This window comes from Chanos chanos, chromosome 16, assembly GCF_902362185.1.
Source record: "Chanos chanos chromosome 16, fChaCha1.1, whole genome shotgun sequence".
NCBI lineage: Eukaryota > Metazoa > Chordata > Actinopteri > Gonorynchiformes > Chanidae > Chanos > Chanos chanos.
Genome location: NC_044510.1, coordinates 377501 through 397012, shown reverse-complemented (window position 1 = coordinate 397012; position 19512 = coordinate 377501). Strand labels below are relative to the sequence as shown.

Genomic DNA, 19512 nt, shown 5'->3' with positions numbered 1-19512 from the left:
CTAACCCTAACACGGAGTTCACAGCACTGTTTTTATTTCAGCTAATGAAGTATGGTGCTGTTCATGCTATTCAGTGTAAATAATTACATGAACAGTAATGATAATAATAACTGAATAAAGCCACTAAAGCCAGCTTTCACATCAAAGTCTCAGTCTGTCGCCAAACATAATAGGTCTAATAACAATTAATGCAAGCACAATATTCTTAATCAGTAATGGTCCAAAACTCTGGTTCAAATATTTAAAAAAAAAAAAAAAACACTCATCACAACAAAGGTTTGCGTAGAAAAGAAACAGGAAGAGGGGGAAAGAGGACAAAAAGATCTTCAATGACAAGAGGGAAAGAAAATCCTAGAACCTCTCAAAATATTTAGTCCCATTCAAAGCACATTGTCTCAGTCAAAATGTATCGGTTGGTCTATTACATTACAGGAAACAAAAGGATAGCTAAAGTTAATGAATATATTCTTGGTGTAAGAACAAAACTTGAGCCCTTAGAGATTAGTCTTTATCTGTCTCTATAACATTGTGTCAATGACATTACAATTCTTGCGAGTAGCTTTTAGGCTGACTTAGAGTAGCTTCTAAGTCAGAGCAGTTGTTCAAACAGACAACCCATGACAACCAAGAGTAAAAATAACAAAAGAAACCCATGCCAACCAAGAGTATAGGTAACAAATGAAAATAATAATTAAAAAGGACTGGAGCATTAAACCTAACCCACAGTCGCTTCAACCCTGGTCAATGTTAGACACGGCTGTGGAAATGAGGCCCATTTTGACTGATTGTGTGAAATCTAGAGCCGTCTTTTCGGGAGGTGGGGCACACGGAGGCACGGTTAAATATCTGTGATTTTACAAAGCTTTTAAAAGAAATTACAATGCTATGGGAAACTTTCAAAGATTTTATTTATTTACTTATCCATTTTTTTCATGAAACTCCTTCTTACTCAATATTTGTTGCAGATTCAACAGTTATGTCGCTGAAGAAAAAACTGAAGACCTTCTAGATGGAGTACTTTTAGCAAAATACTTTTGTTCTTGTGCCTAAGTAGTTTTCTCACAGTGTAACTTGTACTGAAGGACATTCACAGGTCAGTTGGTATATTCACATGAGCATGTGAGCATGAGCTACAGATGATCGTAGAGTAGATTTATGTTGGAGCATAATATAAGTATGTGATAAATGTGTGGATTTAATCATAACAGAAGGCTTGTCCAGGACTCTTTGTTATTAACCTTAAGGTCCATCCTCCATAAGCTACTGCTGATATCATCTGAGCAAGTATAGGAGAACTCTCACTACATCTCTGTTCCTCTCTCTCTCTCTCTCTCTCTCTCTCTCTCCCTCTCTCTCTCTCTCTCTCTCTCTCTCTCTCTCTCTCTCTCTCTCTCTATCCCTTGCACTTGTGCTTGTATAAGTATCTTTCCTCCCTCTTTCAAAAGGTTTTTTTTTGTGCAAATCATTTGTCTAATCTACAGAAAGTCCTCTGTTGCCTTTTTCCTGCTGGTTGATCTATCCATATCTTAAACTATCATAAACTATTCGTAACTGAAAACTCACTGTATGTGGTGTGTGGTCAGCAGAGAGCCCTCTGTATTGTGATTTAAGGAGAGAAATTGTTTAATGTGGTCGGCCCCCTCTGTCTCAGCAGGTGGAGCAGTCCCCTCTGTGTCCTCAGTGTGCTTTCTTTTATCTTGTTTTTTGTTTGTTTATTCGAACACTCTGACACAGGCAAAGCACATAGCTTTTTATTTGTGTACTGTGAGCTTTGGACATAAAAATGCAAAGAGAGCCGTGAATGCTCTGTGTTCAAAATCAAACAAATCTCAAAATGAATGTGAAGTGAATCATACTTCCTGAGACCGCCTCTCCATATGGTTTTGATGTATTTCAGGGGCTCTCAGTTTGTGTGAAGCATTCATATGTTGGAGCTGGGTCTTCCTCCACTGAGCCCACTCTCACTCAAAAACCAATGGATGGTGTTCTCAGACACTGATGTACCTTGACCTTGGAGTTCAGCTTGTATCTTTCTGGGAGTTTTCCGTGGCTCTTTGACTACCATTCGCACTATCCTTCCGTTCAATCTGGGGTCGATTTTCCGCTTGTGGCCGCGTCCAGGGAGGCTGGCTACAGTCCCGCCCAGACCTTAAACTTCTTAATAATATTTGCAGCTGTAGTCACAGGAACATCAGGCTGATTGGAGATGGTCTTATAGCCTTTACCTTTAACATACTTGTCTATCATTTTCTTTCTGATCTCCTCAGACAACTCTCTCCTTTGCTTTCTCTGGTCCATGTTCAGTGTGGTGCACATGATGATACCAAACAGCAGAGTGACGACTTTTCTCCATGTAAATAGACTGAATGACTGAGCACAAGACTGAAGACATGTGTGATACTAATTAAAGAAAACAGTTAGTTAGAAATATCACTATAATCCAATTATTTAGAGTCTTTTTTCGGTGGGAACCAACAATTCTGTCGAGGTCATTTTAGACTATCTTTGTAGAATAAGCAATAATTGTCTTTTCTGTCTTTTCACACTTTCTTTGCTTTACTCTATGACGCACCAAAGGCATTGAGGTATACATGAGATGACTGCTTTTAATTTCATCAGTTTTCAGGAGGAATGAGGAATTGTTTCAAACAGCTGTAAGGGTGCCAACAGATTTGTCCACGTCTGTGTATTGAGTGTGTTTTTCTTGTGTATTTTCCTACTCAGTGTTTCACCATTGTCATGTTTTTCGCTGCACTAAAATGGTGAGTTCAACTGGTCCTGTGATTTTGCTAGTTTCAACTGGTCCTGTTGTTCTGCAGTACTGCAGTTGCGAAATGCTTTTCTGGGCGACTGCCATGGAATAGTTCACAGATGTCCCATTCATGTGTACCAGGTGTCCATGAAACGTTACCACTCATTGTGGGCCTTGAGTTGCCACCAGGTGGCGCTAATATATCATTTTGGGGAGTGAAAAGACTGAGCAGAGGCATAATACTTCCTGCTAAACAGAGCTGCCATGTGAGCGAAACAGGTCACACCTCTGGGGCACACTGCAGGATGTTCAGTTTTAGTGACATTAAAACCAACATAATTTTTCAACAGCTTCTGTAGCTTACATTATTCCCCTTGAAGACGTAATATTGTCCTGCCCAATGCAGTTTCTGTGCTGTTGTGTACAACATTCACCTTTACGGCAGATAAGCATGCTTAACTATGAGTGGAATATATTAGGCAAAATATAATTTAATAAAGAAATAAAATAATGCCACAAATTCACAATAACACAAGAAAATATCATTGAAATAATATAAATTTCTTACTGGTTGACAAGTAGTCAATGATGGTTTATCCAGCTGGAGGTAATGATATTATTAAGCCAGGTCATTCTTTCACTAACCTCTTCTTTATCTTTGTTTTTTCTTTACTCTTCTTCTTTCCTCCACTTTTCCCTGACTTATCACCTCATACAGTTATGTCATAAACAGTGTAGCAAGACACCAATATGTATTATTGTCATTTGTTTCTGATGGTGAAAGAACAAACTTAGCAGCAAATACAGTCAGCTACCTGGCTTTATAGTAAACCTATAGTAACAGCAGTATGGTGTCGCACAGTGACTCAACATGTCATCAGGTCAACATGTCAGAATATCTAGCCAGGTTCAAACCCTCACAGTGCTGTGTTGCTAGAGAGTCAATTACGTCACAGATGCATGAGGTCTAGCACTGGTAAGTGTGAGTTGTCAAATTTTCTCTACAAACTTTTTCCTCTGACATATGAGTGCAGGTATTCCACTTTTTTTTGCACATGATATTCACTACTCTGAAAAATGGTAAAACTATAAAAATCAATAAAAATTTAATTTAACAGTGCTCATTTGCATGAAAAATAATCCCTTTTCTTTATAAACAAAATGAAATTCTTCAAATTACAGACATTCTGTGGCCTTTGACAGTAATATGTTTTAATATCATGTCCCATTATCAAGAGAATATAGCCGAAAAATGGTTTCACTTCATTATATATAAAAGGAAAGATCCTTCAATCATACTTTTTCTAAACAAGTTAAGATCCAGCCTCCCTGACCAGGTCCACAATCTGCTCAGCATGCATTGCTTACAGAGCAGTTCCACATTTTAAAGCTTTCAATAGTGATTCGCTGACCAGTTGCTGACTTGAGTTTTTATCCTGGTTGCCTGCAGCGATTTCACTGGTGAGTACATTACTAAAGAGGTCCTACAACCTGGACAATGCCAGAGAGCTTTACATGGCAGTGATGTCATTGGCTGCAAAGAATAGGATTCTGCAGTTGAGTGGAATATCACAATGTTTACTGTTCTTCAACAAAGGGGGCCTTGCAAAGGTTTAGTGTGCTCGTGTGTGTGTCCCTGCGTGTCCCTGTATGACAGAACATGTTCATATACTTGGATGCCTGTGTTTTAGATGTTTGAGGAAAGGACAAATACCTCACATTTCTGGGGATTTAACAGCTGTGTGCCTATGAAGATGTCTGAAGAGTGTTTTTTGTGGAAAACAACAACAACAACAACAACAACAACAACAACAAAACAAGCGTTAGCCTAAAGTAGCGTTTGGTGTCACATTTTAAATGCTAGTGTGTCTTTATCATTTATAAACCAATGTCCCTTTGCCATCTCTGCTTCTTACATTTGGGTTTGTTTTGGCACAAATATGACATTTCACTATTTGCTTTTGAAACAGAACTGTAACCTTTGGGGAGTTTGTTTATAATCAGTTTGCAACATGTCAAGATTGGATGGCCTTGTGGTATCACACCGCCACAGTGACAATACTAGAAGCACTATAAGACAAACTCGGGATACTAAACCAGTATAAGACAAACTCGGGATACTAAACCAGTATAAGACAAAATCAGGATACTAAACCAGTATAAGACAAACTCGGGATACTAAAGCAGTATAAGACAAACTCAGGATACTAAACCAGTATAAGACAAACTCAGGATTGGCTCCATTAAACCACCCATTTCTCCTGCCTCATCACACAGTTTTGAAATGTCCCAAAACATTACTCACAGACAACCAAAATGTTGGCACCAGAGAGAGAGAGAGAGGGAGAAAGCACTGAATGTTGAGAATCTCTGAGCGTCTGGCCTCTGAGCATCAGAGAATCTCTGCACAGTGAAACTCACCTATACCCATCTGTGTATGAACTGCCAGACAGATAAAATGATCCCATTTTTATTAGTCTCCATCACAGCAGAAATAAAGTCATGGTATAGACAAACCAAAAATAAAATGCTGTTTTACACAGTTATTTGTAATATTTCTCTGCCTATACCACACTCACACACATAGTCATGATTTTTGTACTTATGTATATTTCATACACCACTATAGCCAACTGATATTTTGATAGATCATCAAAGTTAAGTTGGTAATGATGAAAACGAAAGAAGCAGTAATTCAAAATATATATTTTATATATTTTAACTAATCATAACTGGCATATTTAAGACTACTAATGTCGGCACACATTTTAAATAATGAACCATGAACTGAACTGTGTCATTTGATGGTGTGGTTTACCCTCGTGTGCATCTGCAAACTTAACCTATAACAAAACAGGTCGGCGTGCAGTAAACATATCCTATGTGAAAAAATGAAAATATGAAACTAAATCATTCAGTCCCAAAATGTATGGCATGCCGACACACGTGCTGTGTCTTCATGCGACACGTGTTCAGTGCGAGCAGCTAAGTATGTGTGCAACAGCATTAAAAATGTACTTCTTCGGCGAGGCGAAGTTGACGTAATGACGTAATATGATCGGCACCTTATTGCGCGCTCATCCTTACGTGCTCACTCCCCATACGTCGTACGTGCGCGCACCCTCCTATCGCGTGGTGATACTGCTGTTACTGGTGAAGATTAGCTTGTAATTTTTAAGAGGTCTACTAAGACATTTGCATGTTTTAATTTAAACACACCACTCTGCATCTTAGACTGAAGAATATTTGGTCTAGGGGTGGAGTGGAGAAGATAGAGATACGAGGTTGTTCCCTGGATACAACAGTTTTTTGCTTAAAAGTTGAGGGCGAATTCGGGGTTGTCGTTTAGGGAAGAGGAGACATGGCCACTCAGGTGGAGACTCTCCTACCAAACAACCCTCTTTTGAAACAGGACGAGCACGACCATGGAAGCCAGATGAAACGTGACGAAAGTTGTCAGGAGAAGGAGCCGAAGCAGACGGTTGTTGGAGATGAGGGGAACGGTGAGAGAGGTGTTTCGGAACAAGGAGGGCTTATTCTTAAGGATCAGAGCCTAAATCTAGCAAAAGAGGCCACTAACAGTCAAGAAAATGAGAGTGGGGGTCGAGAATCTTCGACAATAAAAAGTTCTGGCGGCCAAACGGATGACGTTAAAATCAGTAAAAAGGAGTTTGCCGAAGCCCCTCCGCCCAAGGTGAACCCATGGACTAAGAAAATGAATGCGGTGACCGTGGTCAGTGTGAATGGACAGACACATCATGGTTTGTATTCTCTTACGTTGTTTTCTAGTGCTGTTTCCATATGGCTTGTAATTGACGTGCTTTGCTTTAATTTTCTATATGGTTGCTTCCCCACTTCTGTGACGAGTTCGAGGTGCATGTCATAGTCATCAAACCAGACGTCTGTGAATAAGGCCACCATGTTGCCAAGTAAATGCAGTGTTGGAGACACTGACCACTCTAATTTGGTAATGTCAGCTATTTATAGGCTTAGCTTAAATACTATTTCTAGAATTGAGACGACTATCCCTAAGCCCCTTTTATCAAACTGTAAATGACACGAGCCTTTCAAACACTGTGGATATGCCCCCAGCAATTTGACAGAATGCACAGAAAAGAGCCCAATGCGTTTGGCCAAGCAGTTATTTGATCCCTGCTGACGTGAAATAGTGGGCTTTCAATGTACCATAGCTAACGTTAACGTTACACACATTTCTGACTGACGGGCCCAGCTGTGCGTTGAGACGGTACATCATAAATGTGACATTTCAACCCAAGTCAGACTCCCCATTGTTTTTGAGCAGTGTATGCTATTTAACTAGCACCATTGTTCCAAAATTGGTTCTCTTTGCTGTCCACTGGTTGTTACCACCAGTTTTGTTTATAGTTGTAGAATTTGTCTGGTGGTCTACAAGCTAGTTTAGTTAGAGTAGTTGGACACGTATACAAGGCCAATGTGTTAGCTAGGATAACCAGCTAACGACAACAATATGGATTCCTCCATCTGTCTGGTCGGTTATCTTAACGTCAGACAGTTATGATTATTTGAGTTTGCAGTCAGCCTTGCAAAAATACTCAATTTCGAAGTCGTGATATTAACATCATTGTGTTGACCAGCGGAATCCCAGATCTAACCATAACGCTGTTTCTCAGACAGCACAAGGGTACTTTCACGCTAACAATAGCCGATTGGGCCTACTAAGCTAGCGAACTCGTCTTAGCACTTCGCAGAAATATCTCATGACAAGGTCGTCGATATGCCGTCTGTGGAAATAAGTCGGTGGTTAAGAACGAAATGGTACCTGAGACTTGTTAGAGTTACATTTATTAGAAGTAGTTTTGCTTAAAGCCTATAAATCCAAGGTTTGTTATGGAACATCACGTGTGTACTCCACGTGTTCGCTCTTAGATTACTCGTTGTCAATGATTTCTGTCATGGAGCGGGTTTAGTTCATGTAACCTTTATTTTTGAAAACATTCGGCTCACACAGGGCTATTCATATGAAACGTTCGAAACGTGTTTGTGTGGGGTGCAGTTAGAGCAGCTGACAAGCAGAAACGCAAGGCACAAAATCCGCACTGTGTAAGTAGCTAGTAAGCTAATTAGTTGAGTAGTGGAAAATAATTGCTGTGAGTAACAGGTTATATGTTAGTCGACTTTATGATTAAAGTGACTCGTTGACTGTTTAAACGCCATTGCCTTCCGGCATCACTGCAGTGCTAAGATCATGAAATTCAAGGTAGCATAGATAATTACATTGTGTTGAAAGTACGTAAGTCATGCTAAGACTGCTATCCCAGAATGCTCCTGTGATAGAACAACGTGGTGTCCGCCATGTGATTTTATTAGCGATAGCTAAATGATCATTTGTTGCACTAAAGTGTCTTGAAGCCGATATAAATGTATAGTATCGTGCAGCAGAGCTGTGTAAATGTAACATCGGTGTGCGAGTTTGTTCCTTTGAATCTTACATAATGAAGAAATCGTTAATAATACGTTGGGCCTCTTCCTGCATCGTTACCTCCACCCTTACAGTGCAATATGGCCTGCCAGCTGAGATGACTGACAGTCCGCTAACTGAGAGCTAGCCCAAAGTGCGGAGTCTTTTCCAGGCGTACATATATACTTCGGTTTATCTCCGAGGCAGAGTCAGTTTGCTGGTTCTAGGCTGCCATGGTTCGCAATTTTAGAATGTGTTCAATAACTGGACTGCATCTGAAGGCCTTTCTGTCACTTTTTTTGTGTAAAGCATGTCTCTAGCAGCATGAGAGTTCTTATGGCATCTCTCAAGTTCTCTTTATGTTTGCAGAGTTTTTGTCTTTCATGGCTGAAAACAGACAGTTGTGTTCAAATCCATGTCTTACTGTAGAAGTTGACCTCTGACAGCAATAACAAACACCACCTCTGGACACTCTCAAAACTGACCCGTGACCCCCTTGACCACTGTGGCTGTAGAGAATGTGTTAATAATAAAAGTATTAAAATAGTTTTTACAATACAGTCATTTTTGATGTTGCAGCCTCTGTGAGACTCTTGTGAATAGCCAGGGGAAGCTTCGTAGACGCATTCATATATTCTAAATATATACAATTTGGGGAGGTTTAAGAGGGGGGAAAATGTATATGTTTAGAATATATGACACCAAATTATTGTGGAATTACAGAACCTTTTTTCTCAATTTTCACAGCTATCTCCATCAGTGTAAAACCAAATGTTTTTGCACAGTGTAAAAGACAGTGTAAAAGACAGTGTAAAAGACAGCGTGAAAGACAGTCTGAAAGACAGTGTGAAAGATAGTGTAAAAGCCTTTAAATCTTGTTGTTGCTATCCACTCCCATTACTGCACCAATTCCAGACAACCTCAACTGTGACCATTTGTTTTTTTAAAAACTGAAGGAATAGCTTTGCACATAAATATCAGTCAGTGCTGCCAAGTTCATACGGTTATGGGCAGAGTAAAGGTCCAGCCCTGAATCCACACAGCTACAACTTTACATTGATGAGATTTCAAGAAAGGCACAGATTAGGACAAGACTGTCAGAAACACTGTTTTGTTTCTTTTGGTTTTTTTTTCAGGTAAACCTTATAAGGTAAATGATGAATGTCTACCCTGATGCTCTCAGGATCAGGTTTTATGGTAAAGAAGAAATTCTGACAATTGTTAGAAGTTAGCGCTTCACTCAGATTTAAGAAAGAAAACTATTGGTTAACCTTTCTGTGTGGAGTTTGCATGTTCTCCCCTTTTCTGCATTGGTTTCTTCTGGGAGCTCCGGTTTCCTCCCACGATCCAAAGACACGCAGGTTAGGTGAATTGAAGACGCTAAATTGGCCCTAGTTATTTGTGTGTGAGTTTGTGTGTCTGCCCTGCGATGGAGTGGCGACCTGTCCAGGGTGTTTCCCCGCCTCATGCCCAATGAATGCTGAGATAGGCTGCAGTACCCCCCGCGACCCTAATTAGGATAAGCTGCTTTGAAAAGGAGTGAGTGAGCTATTGGTTAATTATTTCACAATTTAAGAAAACGTCTGGTAAGAGGATGTAGATAGAAACACTGTTGTTGTGTGAGTGTGTGTGTGATTGTGAGTGTGTGTGGTGTTGAAGTGGTTTCTGCAGTTCGTAAGACTGGTCAGCGGATCTCCTCATTAGGAGAGCAGGTGTGGAATTTTTGCAAACTATTGTGGCACACATAATGTGTGAATATCTAACATTGTAATTGCAATACAGAAATATGATCAACATCAATAACCAGTGCCATCTCTTACTTTTTGAAGGGCAGCCGTGTCCTTGGCGTGTCTTAAATTCGATGCCATTCCATCTTTTTGTAAACCCTTCTGGAACGTGCATTTTGAAATGTTAGAGTGTGTTAACATTTGAAAGTCCAAGGTTTACAGTGAGTGCGTTGGTCACTGGATCCCAGGCACTCACAGGGGAGCATCCCTGTGTAGTCACAGGTCATGTTCATACAGTCATGAGAGCTCATAACCTGCATAATAAAAGCAGCTGGACATGTAAATGTTAGGAGAGTAAGTGAGATGCCTGTGTGGATGCTAAACCAGTATTTTTTTGGACACGAGCTTTTAATAATGCAGTGTCTCATTCTCAACATCAATCTCTTGCTCTTACCTTAACAGGTGTTGTGAGTGTGTGTTTAGATGCAAACAGATTCACTGTGGTGGTGACTAGTTTCACTCATTAACATGCAGCGTTCAGTCTGCACTCCACTCACAGATCCACCTCTCAAACTAACCAGACGGAGCTGTAATTTTTTTAAACTGCATCACAGTGTTAGTAATGCATGCCAGGTATTTCACAGACAACACGGGCAAGCTCGTTTACACATTAACACGAACCTGCTTCGAAGAGCACACTGCATTGGTCTCCAGAGAGACTAGTTAATGTGTGAGGTGCCCTCAGTCTTAAGTGCTCTATGTTTGGACCTGATCATGTTAAGAACTAAAATGAGCAAAGACAACAGTAGCATGTAAGAATCCACACTAATGGCACCCTAACACCCCAGGGCTGATAAAAATACAGCACGGAACCATATAATATCAGTTCTTGGACGACTTCAGGAGGAAGATCTCACGTCAGTAAAGAAAGCAACAAGGTGACCAGTAAATGGATGTTAGCAACAGTAACCAGGGAAGGAAGGTCAGACTGTCAGTTTTGAATGAAAGATTGCTGCAGAAAAAGGTGTCAGTTGGTGTGAAATTATGCCACACCCCCCAAAGCTGATAGTGCAGAGGTGGGATCTGACAGGTGTTGAGGACTTCTTACAGTTTTTTCAGCCTATAGTGTCTTTAGCCCCTTTCAGACATGCACTGCAACCCTGACTTTATGTAGACTCTGCCTGGAGGAGCTGTATGTGAGAGCGCAGATGATCGAATCAGTCGGATCGGACATTAAACGGATTTTACTCTACCGGCCCCCCAGTACACATTTCGTATAATGTCCGTAGAGTGCATGAGCGAATAGGGCAGATCAGGGTCCAGAGGACTCACAGCGAGCGAGTGGGCGTGTTGATGCCGTTTCTATCATCCGACGGTGAGGAAGGGTCATTTACATGAGGATGATAACGAAAATGGAGAGGCGATGAGATTTCGGAAACCTCTGTCGGTAAGGGCCGAAGGCGAAATCGTCAGACAAAAGTCAGTAGCCTCGTCTGCCGTATTCGATGTGCTGCAAACAAAACACTGAAATTTTCGCAGCGTACTTTTTGCGTTGTGTCCTGCCTCCCACACACTCTACCCAGGTGCCACCCCTCGCCTAAACCAAACGGAGAATTTCCCGTGGGTGAGAAACCGTCTGACACGGACGGTCTCCTGTTGTGTGCTACATGTGTGAAAGGTCAACTTCTGGCAATGTCCGAACCTGATCCTGTGGACATAGTCTGTAGTTCATATGTGAACACGGCTTTTGTTTTCAGATCTCGTTAGCGTGTTATCAGATAAAATAGTGGCGGTGTTTACCACAGTATGTTAAATATTCATAGTGTGAGACAAACTGAACCTTCACGTAACAGTTTGATGATATGTGTTGGACATGGGCAGTTACGAAAAACACACACTGAAGGGAAAACTGACCGTATAACACATTTGCAAAAGGATCATGGTGACAAGATATTGCAGTGTTTGAAAAAGCTGGTGCCTGCCTTTTTTATTTGTCTGTGTGGTCCTTCTATGCATTTTGTACGTCATTGTTGTGCAGCAGTACGGTTTAAGAGATTAGGATCTATTCAATGCTGTCTGGGCAGTAGTGTTACTCTCACCAGTACATGAGTCAGTAGACCATCCATAGCTGCAGCTTTAAAAAGATGCAGTCAAGATTACACAGGTTTTAAATTTGGTTGATGGTGTCATAACAGCAGACCTTTCAACTGAGAAATAAATATAACAGTAATGTAAACAGAAGCAATTTCATATTTGGGATGGTCACGTTTCACTATTGGACACAATATTTTGGGGCGGTTCTGAAAAACGGTAGGTCTGTAACCCTGAGCGTTTGTGCTCAGGGCTAGCGCTGCGACTGTAGGTGTAGTGAGAGCCCGTACAGCTCACTGTGTAGCTTTACATGCTAACGCTTCCTTAATCTGCAACAAACACAGGGTAGTGTTGCACATATAACATAATAAAACATTACCAGTTTCAGCCGTGTGAACAGGTAACTGACAGGGAGAAGACATGTACTATTTGTAATGTGTATATATATATATATATATATATATATATATATATATATATATATATATATATAAATACCTTTGTAGATGGGAGTGAGACAGCCTTTACTGTAATGTGCTTGATATAGTGAGTGAGAACGTGTGACTACACAGAGGCTAGAGGTGTGTATCTCAGACTGATGCATTACTAAACACACAGTCAGCATACAGTAAGAGACCTCTCAGCATGAAACAATTACGAATTGTACGATCTTAAATGATTTGGTTCTTTTGTTGCAGAATCCTGGTTACGAGGGGCTAAGAGTTCTTTACAGTTCAGGAACCTAAAGAGGAAAATGTCAGTGTGGGTGTTCTCAAAAGATGTCTTTCTGTTTATTTTGACCCAAGAATTAATGTTGTAGTTTCCCATTCCAGAGAAGGTGTAGAAAAGGATGTGGAGGTTGTGTGGTTCCTGTGAGGCTGGAGCAGGGGCTGTGTGGTTCCTGTGAGGCTGGGGCAGGGGCTGTGTGGTTCCTGTGAGGCTGGGGCAGGGGCTGTGTGGTTCCTGTGAGGCTGGGGCAGGGGCTGTGTGGATCATGAATAGACAGGGTGATGTACTGTAAAGTACACAAGGCTGGTCCTGTCTGTTTGGCCTTATCTCTTCCCTAGCCTTGGGCCTGGCACCTCCAGGCTCACACATGCAAAACTACTCAACCCATACTACAGTCTTACACATACTCAACTACTGAACCTCTACTCCAGTCTCACATACATTAAATGACTAAACCCATACTCTAGTCTCACATACTAAACTTCTGATCCCATCTGCCAGCCTCACACACATTAAATGACTAAACCCATACTCTAGTCTCACATACTAAACTTCTGATCCCATCTGCCAGCCTCACACACATTAAATGACTAAACCCATACTCTAGTCTCACATACTAAACTTCTGATCCCATCTGCCAGCCTCACACACATTAAATGACTAAACCCATACTCTAGTCTCACATACTAAACTTCTGATCCCATCTGCCAGCCTCACACACATTAAATGACTAAACCCATACTCTAGTCTCACATACTAAACTACTGATCCCATCTGCCAGCCTCACACAAACTGAACCACTTAACCCGCACTCCACTCTCACACATTAAACTACAAAGTCCATACTTCACTCTCACACGTACTAAACAGTTAAACACTTAATGTCTTGTGGGAGTCAGTATCCAATGGTTTCAGTACTAAACTCATCAGTCACTCTGAAACCCAAAGCGTCAAGTAATTAGATTTCATAAGAATGAGGCTGGCAAAGTGAGTTTAATCCTAAATTAGAAGCAGGTCAAAATTCTGCAGGAGTTTTGCATCTGTCTGTTAGACCAGAGTGGTTCATTGTGACCGGAGCATTTGTATCTCAGTCAGTTCTGCTGGTACACACCTGGTGAGTGTTGTAATGATATAGCAGTGAGCCCTAAAGCCACCTACAATCCTCTCACGCTGGTCTGTTTATTTAAGATGTTTGTCATCTGTTTAATAAGCTATTTGTCATATGATCTTTTCTAATAAGACAGTTTTGTTGCTTCATTAGGTGGTGTTTGTTGTTACACACGTGTCATTTCACCATATTTTAATATTTGCCCCTAATGTTCCTTTGTTGGGAGCTATAAAGTAGACCATTTCTTCAGCAGCTTCCATTACTCAATCTCAAAGTCGACTGATTCTGCTTACAGAGAGCAGGCCATCCCTATTGCCCTAGTCTTTACCTGCTTACGGTACTTTAGACATCACTTACATGATCAATGGTACAAGTGGAGGAGAAGCTGACTGCAGAACAAGGAAAGACATTTCCAAAGTTTATCTGATCAGTTTTGAGATTCTGTTTGTATTGGTATGAATCACAGCGTGTCGTGCGCTGCCAATACGGGTGGTCTGTTCATTAACTGCTCAAATTTATATGTAAATGTCACACAGGAGGGATCTCCAGTTTAAAGATGATTCATGTTTGCAGAACTGAAGTCTGCACGTGTATTTGGGTGCAAATTTTCATGTGCAGAACAAGGTAAGTGGCAGTAATTCGCTCCATTGAAGAGTGAGACTACATATCATATACCGTCATATTCTACAGGGCTTGGCGATATGGCCAAAAAAATTAAATCTCGATTTTTTTTTTCCGACAGTTCACGATTTTAATCGAATTTTTTTTTTATTTCGGCGTCTTCATCTGCCATTACTCCAGCTTGTTGTGGACCAGCAAAGCCCAGACGTGCAGGCGTCTCCACGGAAACGGCGCCAGCCTACGTAACTGTTGTAACGGCAGAGAAGTGCTGGTGCTAACGTTTGAATGACAGCAGAGGAAGCGCTAATCTCAATTTTGCAATTTAGGCATCTTTCACATCGTTCAAAAACAGAAACTCGAATTCATTCGATATATCGCCTAACCCTACTACAGAGTGTAACTGTGTCTCTCTCAGTCCTGGCATTCATTTTTACAGGGCATAATGGAATACAGTTGACATGTCAATCAAGTATGTCACTTGGTTTTTATGTCTTAATTCTAAACAGTGAGGCTAAAGAATTAAAAGTATACCTGAGTGTGGACTTCCAGTGAGTGACATAGAGCTTTATAACAGTCTTTTTGTAGATTCAAACCCTTCACTTTTCAGATTGTGTCTAATTGCTCGGAAACTGTGACACTTAATAAACTCTTTCTGTAGAGTGTAGTGTTTAGAACTTTAGAGTTTGATTTCTGCTTAAATAATGTGATTAGAGAATTGTGAAAAAGCACATGGACTGGTTATCAAATTTGAGAACCCATCATGAATGTGGAGAAGGAGCAATTTTGAACTTTCAGACATCTGAGTGAAACTTCAAAAGTTCAAATTTGCCCATGTTTACAAGTCCCTGCCTCTGTTTTTTAATCTGAGAGGTGGTATGTCTGGGCTGAGCGATAAGGACACATCCCAGAGGACGGCATAGTCCTTTAGACGAGCGTGTGTTAGGGGAGGATAAGCATGTGTCCTTACCCAACCTCCGATTCCAGTCACCTTTTGTCTCTCAGCTCAACCTCTAGTTTTGTATGTATTGGATTAATTGGGGTTACAGTCGTTTTCTAGTGTGTGTCTAGATTTAGTGTACTGGAAAGTTTGTCAACTGGAAGAAAAGGTTGACTAAGTGATCCAGTGTATCCCAGAATCTCATGGGAATCCATATGACAACTTCTTCTCCAAGATGGCTGCTTGAGGCTCCAGCTGCCCTGTCCATAATGGTCATACACAATGAAGCTATGACGGAGGCTATCGCTAAACAGGACAGCGCTGTCTTGACGGCGAAACAGCCTGGAGGAGGAGAGAGTGACAGGGCTTATGTGCACAGCAAGCAGCAAAGACACCGGACACGTTTGATTTCAAGTCGGCAGCAGAGAACTTTGCCGCAATGAAAAAAAGGAGAAAATAAAATGTTACCTGGGAGCCAATAGGCTACATCTGATGCCATATAGGCCTAGCCTTTTTTTTTTTTTAAAGCAGGCTACAGGTGTTACGAAGTTTCATAATAACCTACATTTTAGCGGCTAATGAGGTTGAGGTTTTGCTCAATTGTTGCTGTTCGTTTTGCTGAATCGTTACTGTTCACTGATTTGAGGTCATTGTCATTCTTTCGTTAACCAAGGTGTACATTGCGTTTGCAGTTGTTACACAGACTGTTATTGAAACGTGAGCGGTAAGTTTCAAATTTGTGCGGTAAATGTTCTTTTTTTCCAGACACCGAGAAAAAATCCTAGCGGAAACCCTGCCATGCACTTAACGTCACTCGTGGTTCCTCTTGTGCTGGTAGAGTACCTACGCTGAAGTAGGAGCTAAAAAAGTCCCTCATAATTGCGGTTTAAGAACTACGATTGTCCTCAGTTCATGCAGTGCGGACACACAAAAAAGGGGGTACTTCCTCCAACAGTTCTGAGAACTATGAAAAAGTTCCTTTAGTCTGAAAGCACCTATAGTCCCTGAGTGGGTTTCTGTGTCCTTCAGAGCAGTCAGGCTGAGTGTTGGGGGCAGAACTTTTGCTTTGGGGCATAACCATCTCTCTCACCTGTGGATCTTACTGTCCTGATCTGATATTTTTCCTGAACCCTGCCTGTGTCGTATGTAGGGTCCTCATTTGGGCGAGTTATTTGTTGACATATGGTATATATGGCGTTATATCCAGGACGTTCTGGACCCGTTTAGAGCTGGTCCTAAAACTCAAGCCTCACAGTAAGCCTTATTTGTCGGCTAGGGCTAGGTATCTGTAGGATCTGAAGGTATCTATCAGGCATTTTATTATGTAGATATCTGTAACTGATTCTATTTTGTAGGTATCTGTAAGGGATTTTATTGGCTAGGTATCTATAATCATTTTTTGCAGGATGACAGTTGGCCTTAACTAAAATTTCCATCTGCTCTGAAAGCATTCTGAAAGTAAAAATACTGTAGAATGTTTTGATGGAAAACTTCAAAACAAAGATGGGAGAAGACTATTTCATTTAAATGTCTTCTGGTTCAGTTTAACAGATTTTTTTGCTACCTTGAATTTAAATTGTATGCTCTCTGTGTAATAATACTGAGCATGGTGTTGCTGTAACTGTCAGTGAGGTACACATGTCTGGTAGTAATTGTACGTCATTGACGAGTGAATCAGTGATGAAGTGTACTGCAGATCCTAATTGCACTTGACCTACATGGCATGCTGTTGTTTGGTATGGCTTTGATAGAGAGGGATTTTAGGACTGGTAGGCTGAATGAAGTCTGACATGAATCTGCAGGATGATTGCCAACACTGCAGGGAAGACGATGTTTTCTGATTTATCAGTGAAGATGAAAAAAAAGGGTTATGAAACATCCAAGTAGCCATTGTAAATACATTGATGGCTAGCAGATACAAGTTGAAATGAACAGTTATCATAAAGTATCAGTAAATCAGGACATTCATTGGATAACGAATAGCCATTTTCTTCCTGTGGTTCTGACACAACCTTGTAGTGTGAATATCTGGGAAATGGCTCTGAGGTGAGTGGTTGTATGGCTCTGTAATATATTTCAGGTTTTTGTCTGTCTAAAACCCTGCGGCTACTGCCTTTCTAAAACCCTATGGTTTCTCTTTCCATATCTCAATGAATTTTAAGATAGTGCCACTCATCAGTTTAGCTAGTAGACATGTTCACACGAAATGACGAAATATGTTTTTCATTAAACATACCATTTCAAATGAAGCTAATGGTGGGGTTGACCCTGGAACTAGTTCTCCCTGGGCATCAGTAACTTTCTCCACCTTCAAAATGGTTCTCCCTCGGCATCAGTAACTTTCTCCACTTTCAGAAATGTCTTTTTTTGAATTTGTCTTAAAGTTTTTGAGAAAAAAGCTTGTGGAGAATGAAACCTGAACAGTCTCCTTAACACATGTACTGTATTTTCTGCAGACTTACACTGTGGTGGCTGGTATAGATGAGTGATCAGTTATATGGACCACATCCAGGCTGGCACAGAGGCCCTATCACTGCCAATGGATTCCATTGACATGTTTCGGAATTATAACATAACAACAAGATAAATTCAGTAAAAATAAGTAATCTAAAATAGAAAAGTAGAAAATAATATTGCACATGATCTGGAAAGTCATATTGGCAATGCTACTAAAAAGTAAAAAAAAGGTAATTATTGCATGCGATTTTGAAAATTAATGTTGCACATGATACTGAAAAGTAGTATTGTAATATAAGTAATGTTAGTTTGCTGAATCAGGAGCCAAGGGATATCAGAACTGTAAAAATTGGAAGTTTGGGCAGATGTGAGTCTCTGTGTTATGAGATGGGGGACATGTATGTTAAACTGAAAGGGAAGGGAGAAGTGAAATGGTGTATCTGATCACCGTGGTGACCGGGCGGTCTCTCTGTGGCCTTGACAGCTGGTATTAAAGGGCCAGTCCCAGCACCTGACTGACACAGCTCTGTCTGAGCTTTCCTCAGTGTCTGTCTCAACACAGTTTCCATTACAAACATACTCTGTCAGGCAGTCTGAGAATATTCAGTACTGCCTTTGAGATATATCGCGATATTTTTAGGCTGTGTGGCGATGCATGATATATCTCGATATTTTGAAATCTCCTCTAAAGCACTTCATAAATGCTCCCTTTAACCCTTTGATGCATGCAATCATATCAGTATGCTAATTCTAGTAGTCCCTGCAACATATGTCTGCATTAAAATATTCTTCATCAGTGGTCTCTATTGGAGTAATTTTAAACTTTAAACTTATCAAAACAGTATTTATTCAACATCTTCCTTGCGATACCCAAACCACTGCTAGATGATGGATCCAGTGCTGTTTCTTTTCGGAGCCAATTCGTCCTCCTCCATCTCCTGTTACTGTTTCTGAACTCAACACATATAAACTCGCTTTGGTGCTTCACTTCTTTTGCCTTCTCCAGGTTCTTTACCTGTTCCCTCCAGATTAGGGATGGTAAGATTCAGCGATTTGCATCGGTGCACCGGTTTTAACGTTAAAGATGCGACTACGTCGATGTGCAGACCCCTGGATTGATTTAAATGTACCATGAACCGGTCGATGGCCTGATTCTAAAGTTACGAATCAGTTGACTGAAGCTTTGCTGCTAATTCTATTATCTGCACCATCAAATTTAAGGTCTAAAGTTTGGAAGTCGTTGGATTTTATAAGGAAAGAAAATTGGACAAAAGTCTGGCCATTTGTGAGGTCTGTAGAACAGCGATTAAGTACAGTGGTAACACGACCAATCTTACCACTCGTCTGGTGAGACGGCATGGTGGAACCTATGTTCAAACAGTAATTTTTTTTGGTCTGTGTCTATTGGAAAGTTATAAACACAATTACATGGAATCCTGGAATGATTTGTCTTCCATTTTCCCCCATGCCATAATGTAACAAAAATACTTGACTGCCTGGTCTTTTATGAAATATATCTATTTGAAGGTAAGCAATGTCATCTCTATAGAATTGGCTTATAGCTAAATACTGTATTAAAATTAGCAGCAAAGCTTCAGTCAACGGGTTTGTAACTTTAGAATCGGGCCGTCGACCAGTTCATACAGGGCT

The 19512-nt window shown here is 40.7% G+C and overlaps 1 protein-coding gene across 1 annotated transcript in view; it reads left to right on the top strand.

Moving 5' to 3' along the window:
• The first annotated feature begins 5912 nt into the window (after positions 1-5912).
• The window catches only part of larp1 (La ribonucleoprotein 1, translational regulator), a 34555-nt gene continuing 20955 nt past the window's right edge, over positions 5913-19512 (top strand). Inside the window, exon 1 of the mRNA XM_030793515.1 lies at positions 5913-6513. Within this exon, the coding sequence (XP_030649375.1) occupies positions 6114-6513 (400 nt within the window). The 5' untranslated portion in view covers positions 5913-6113. The remainder of the gene's footprint in view (positions 6514-19512) is intronic.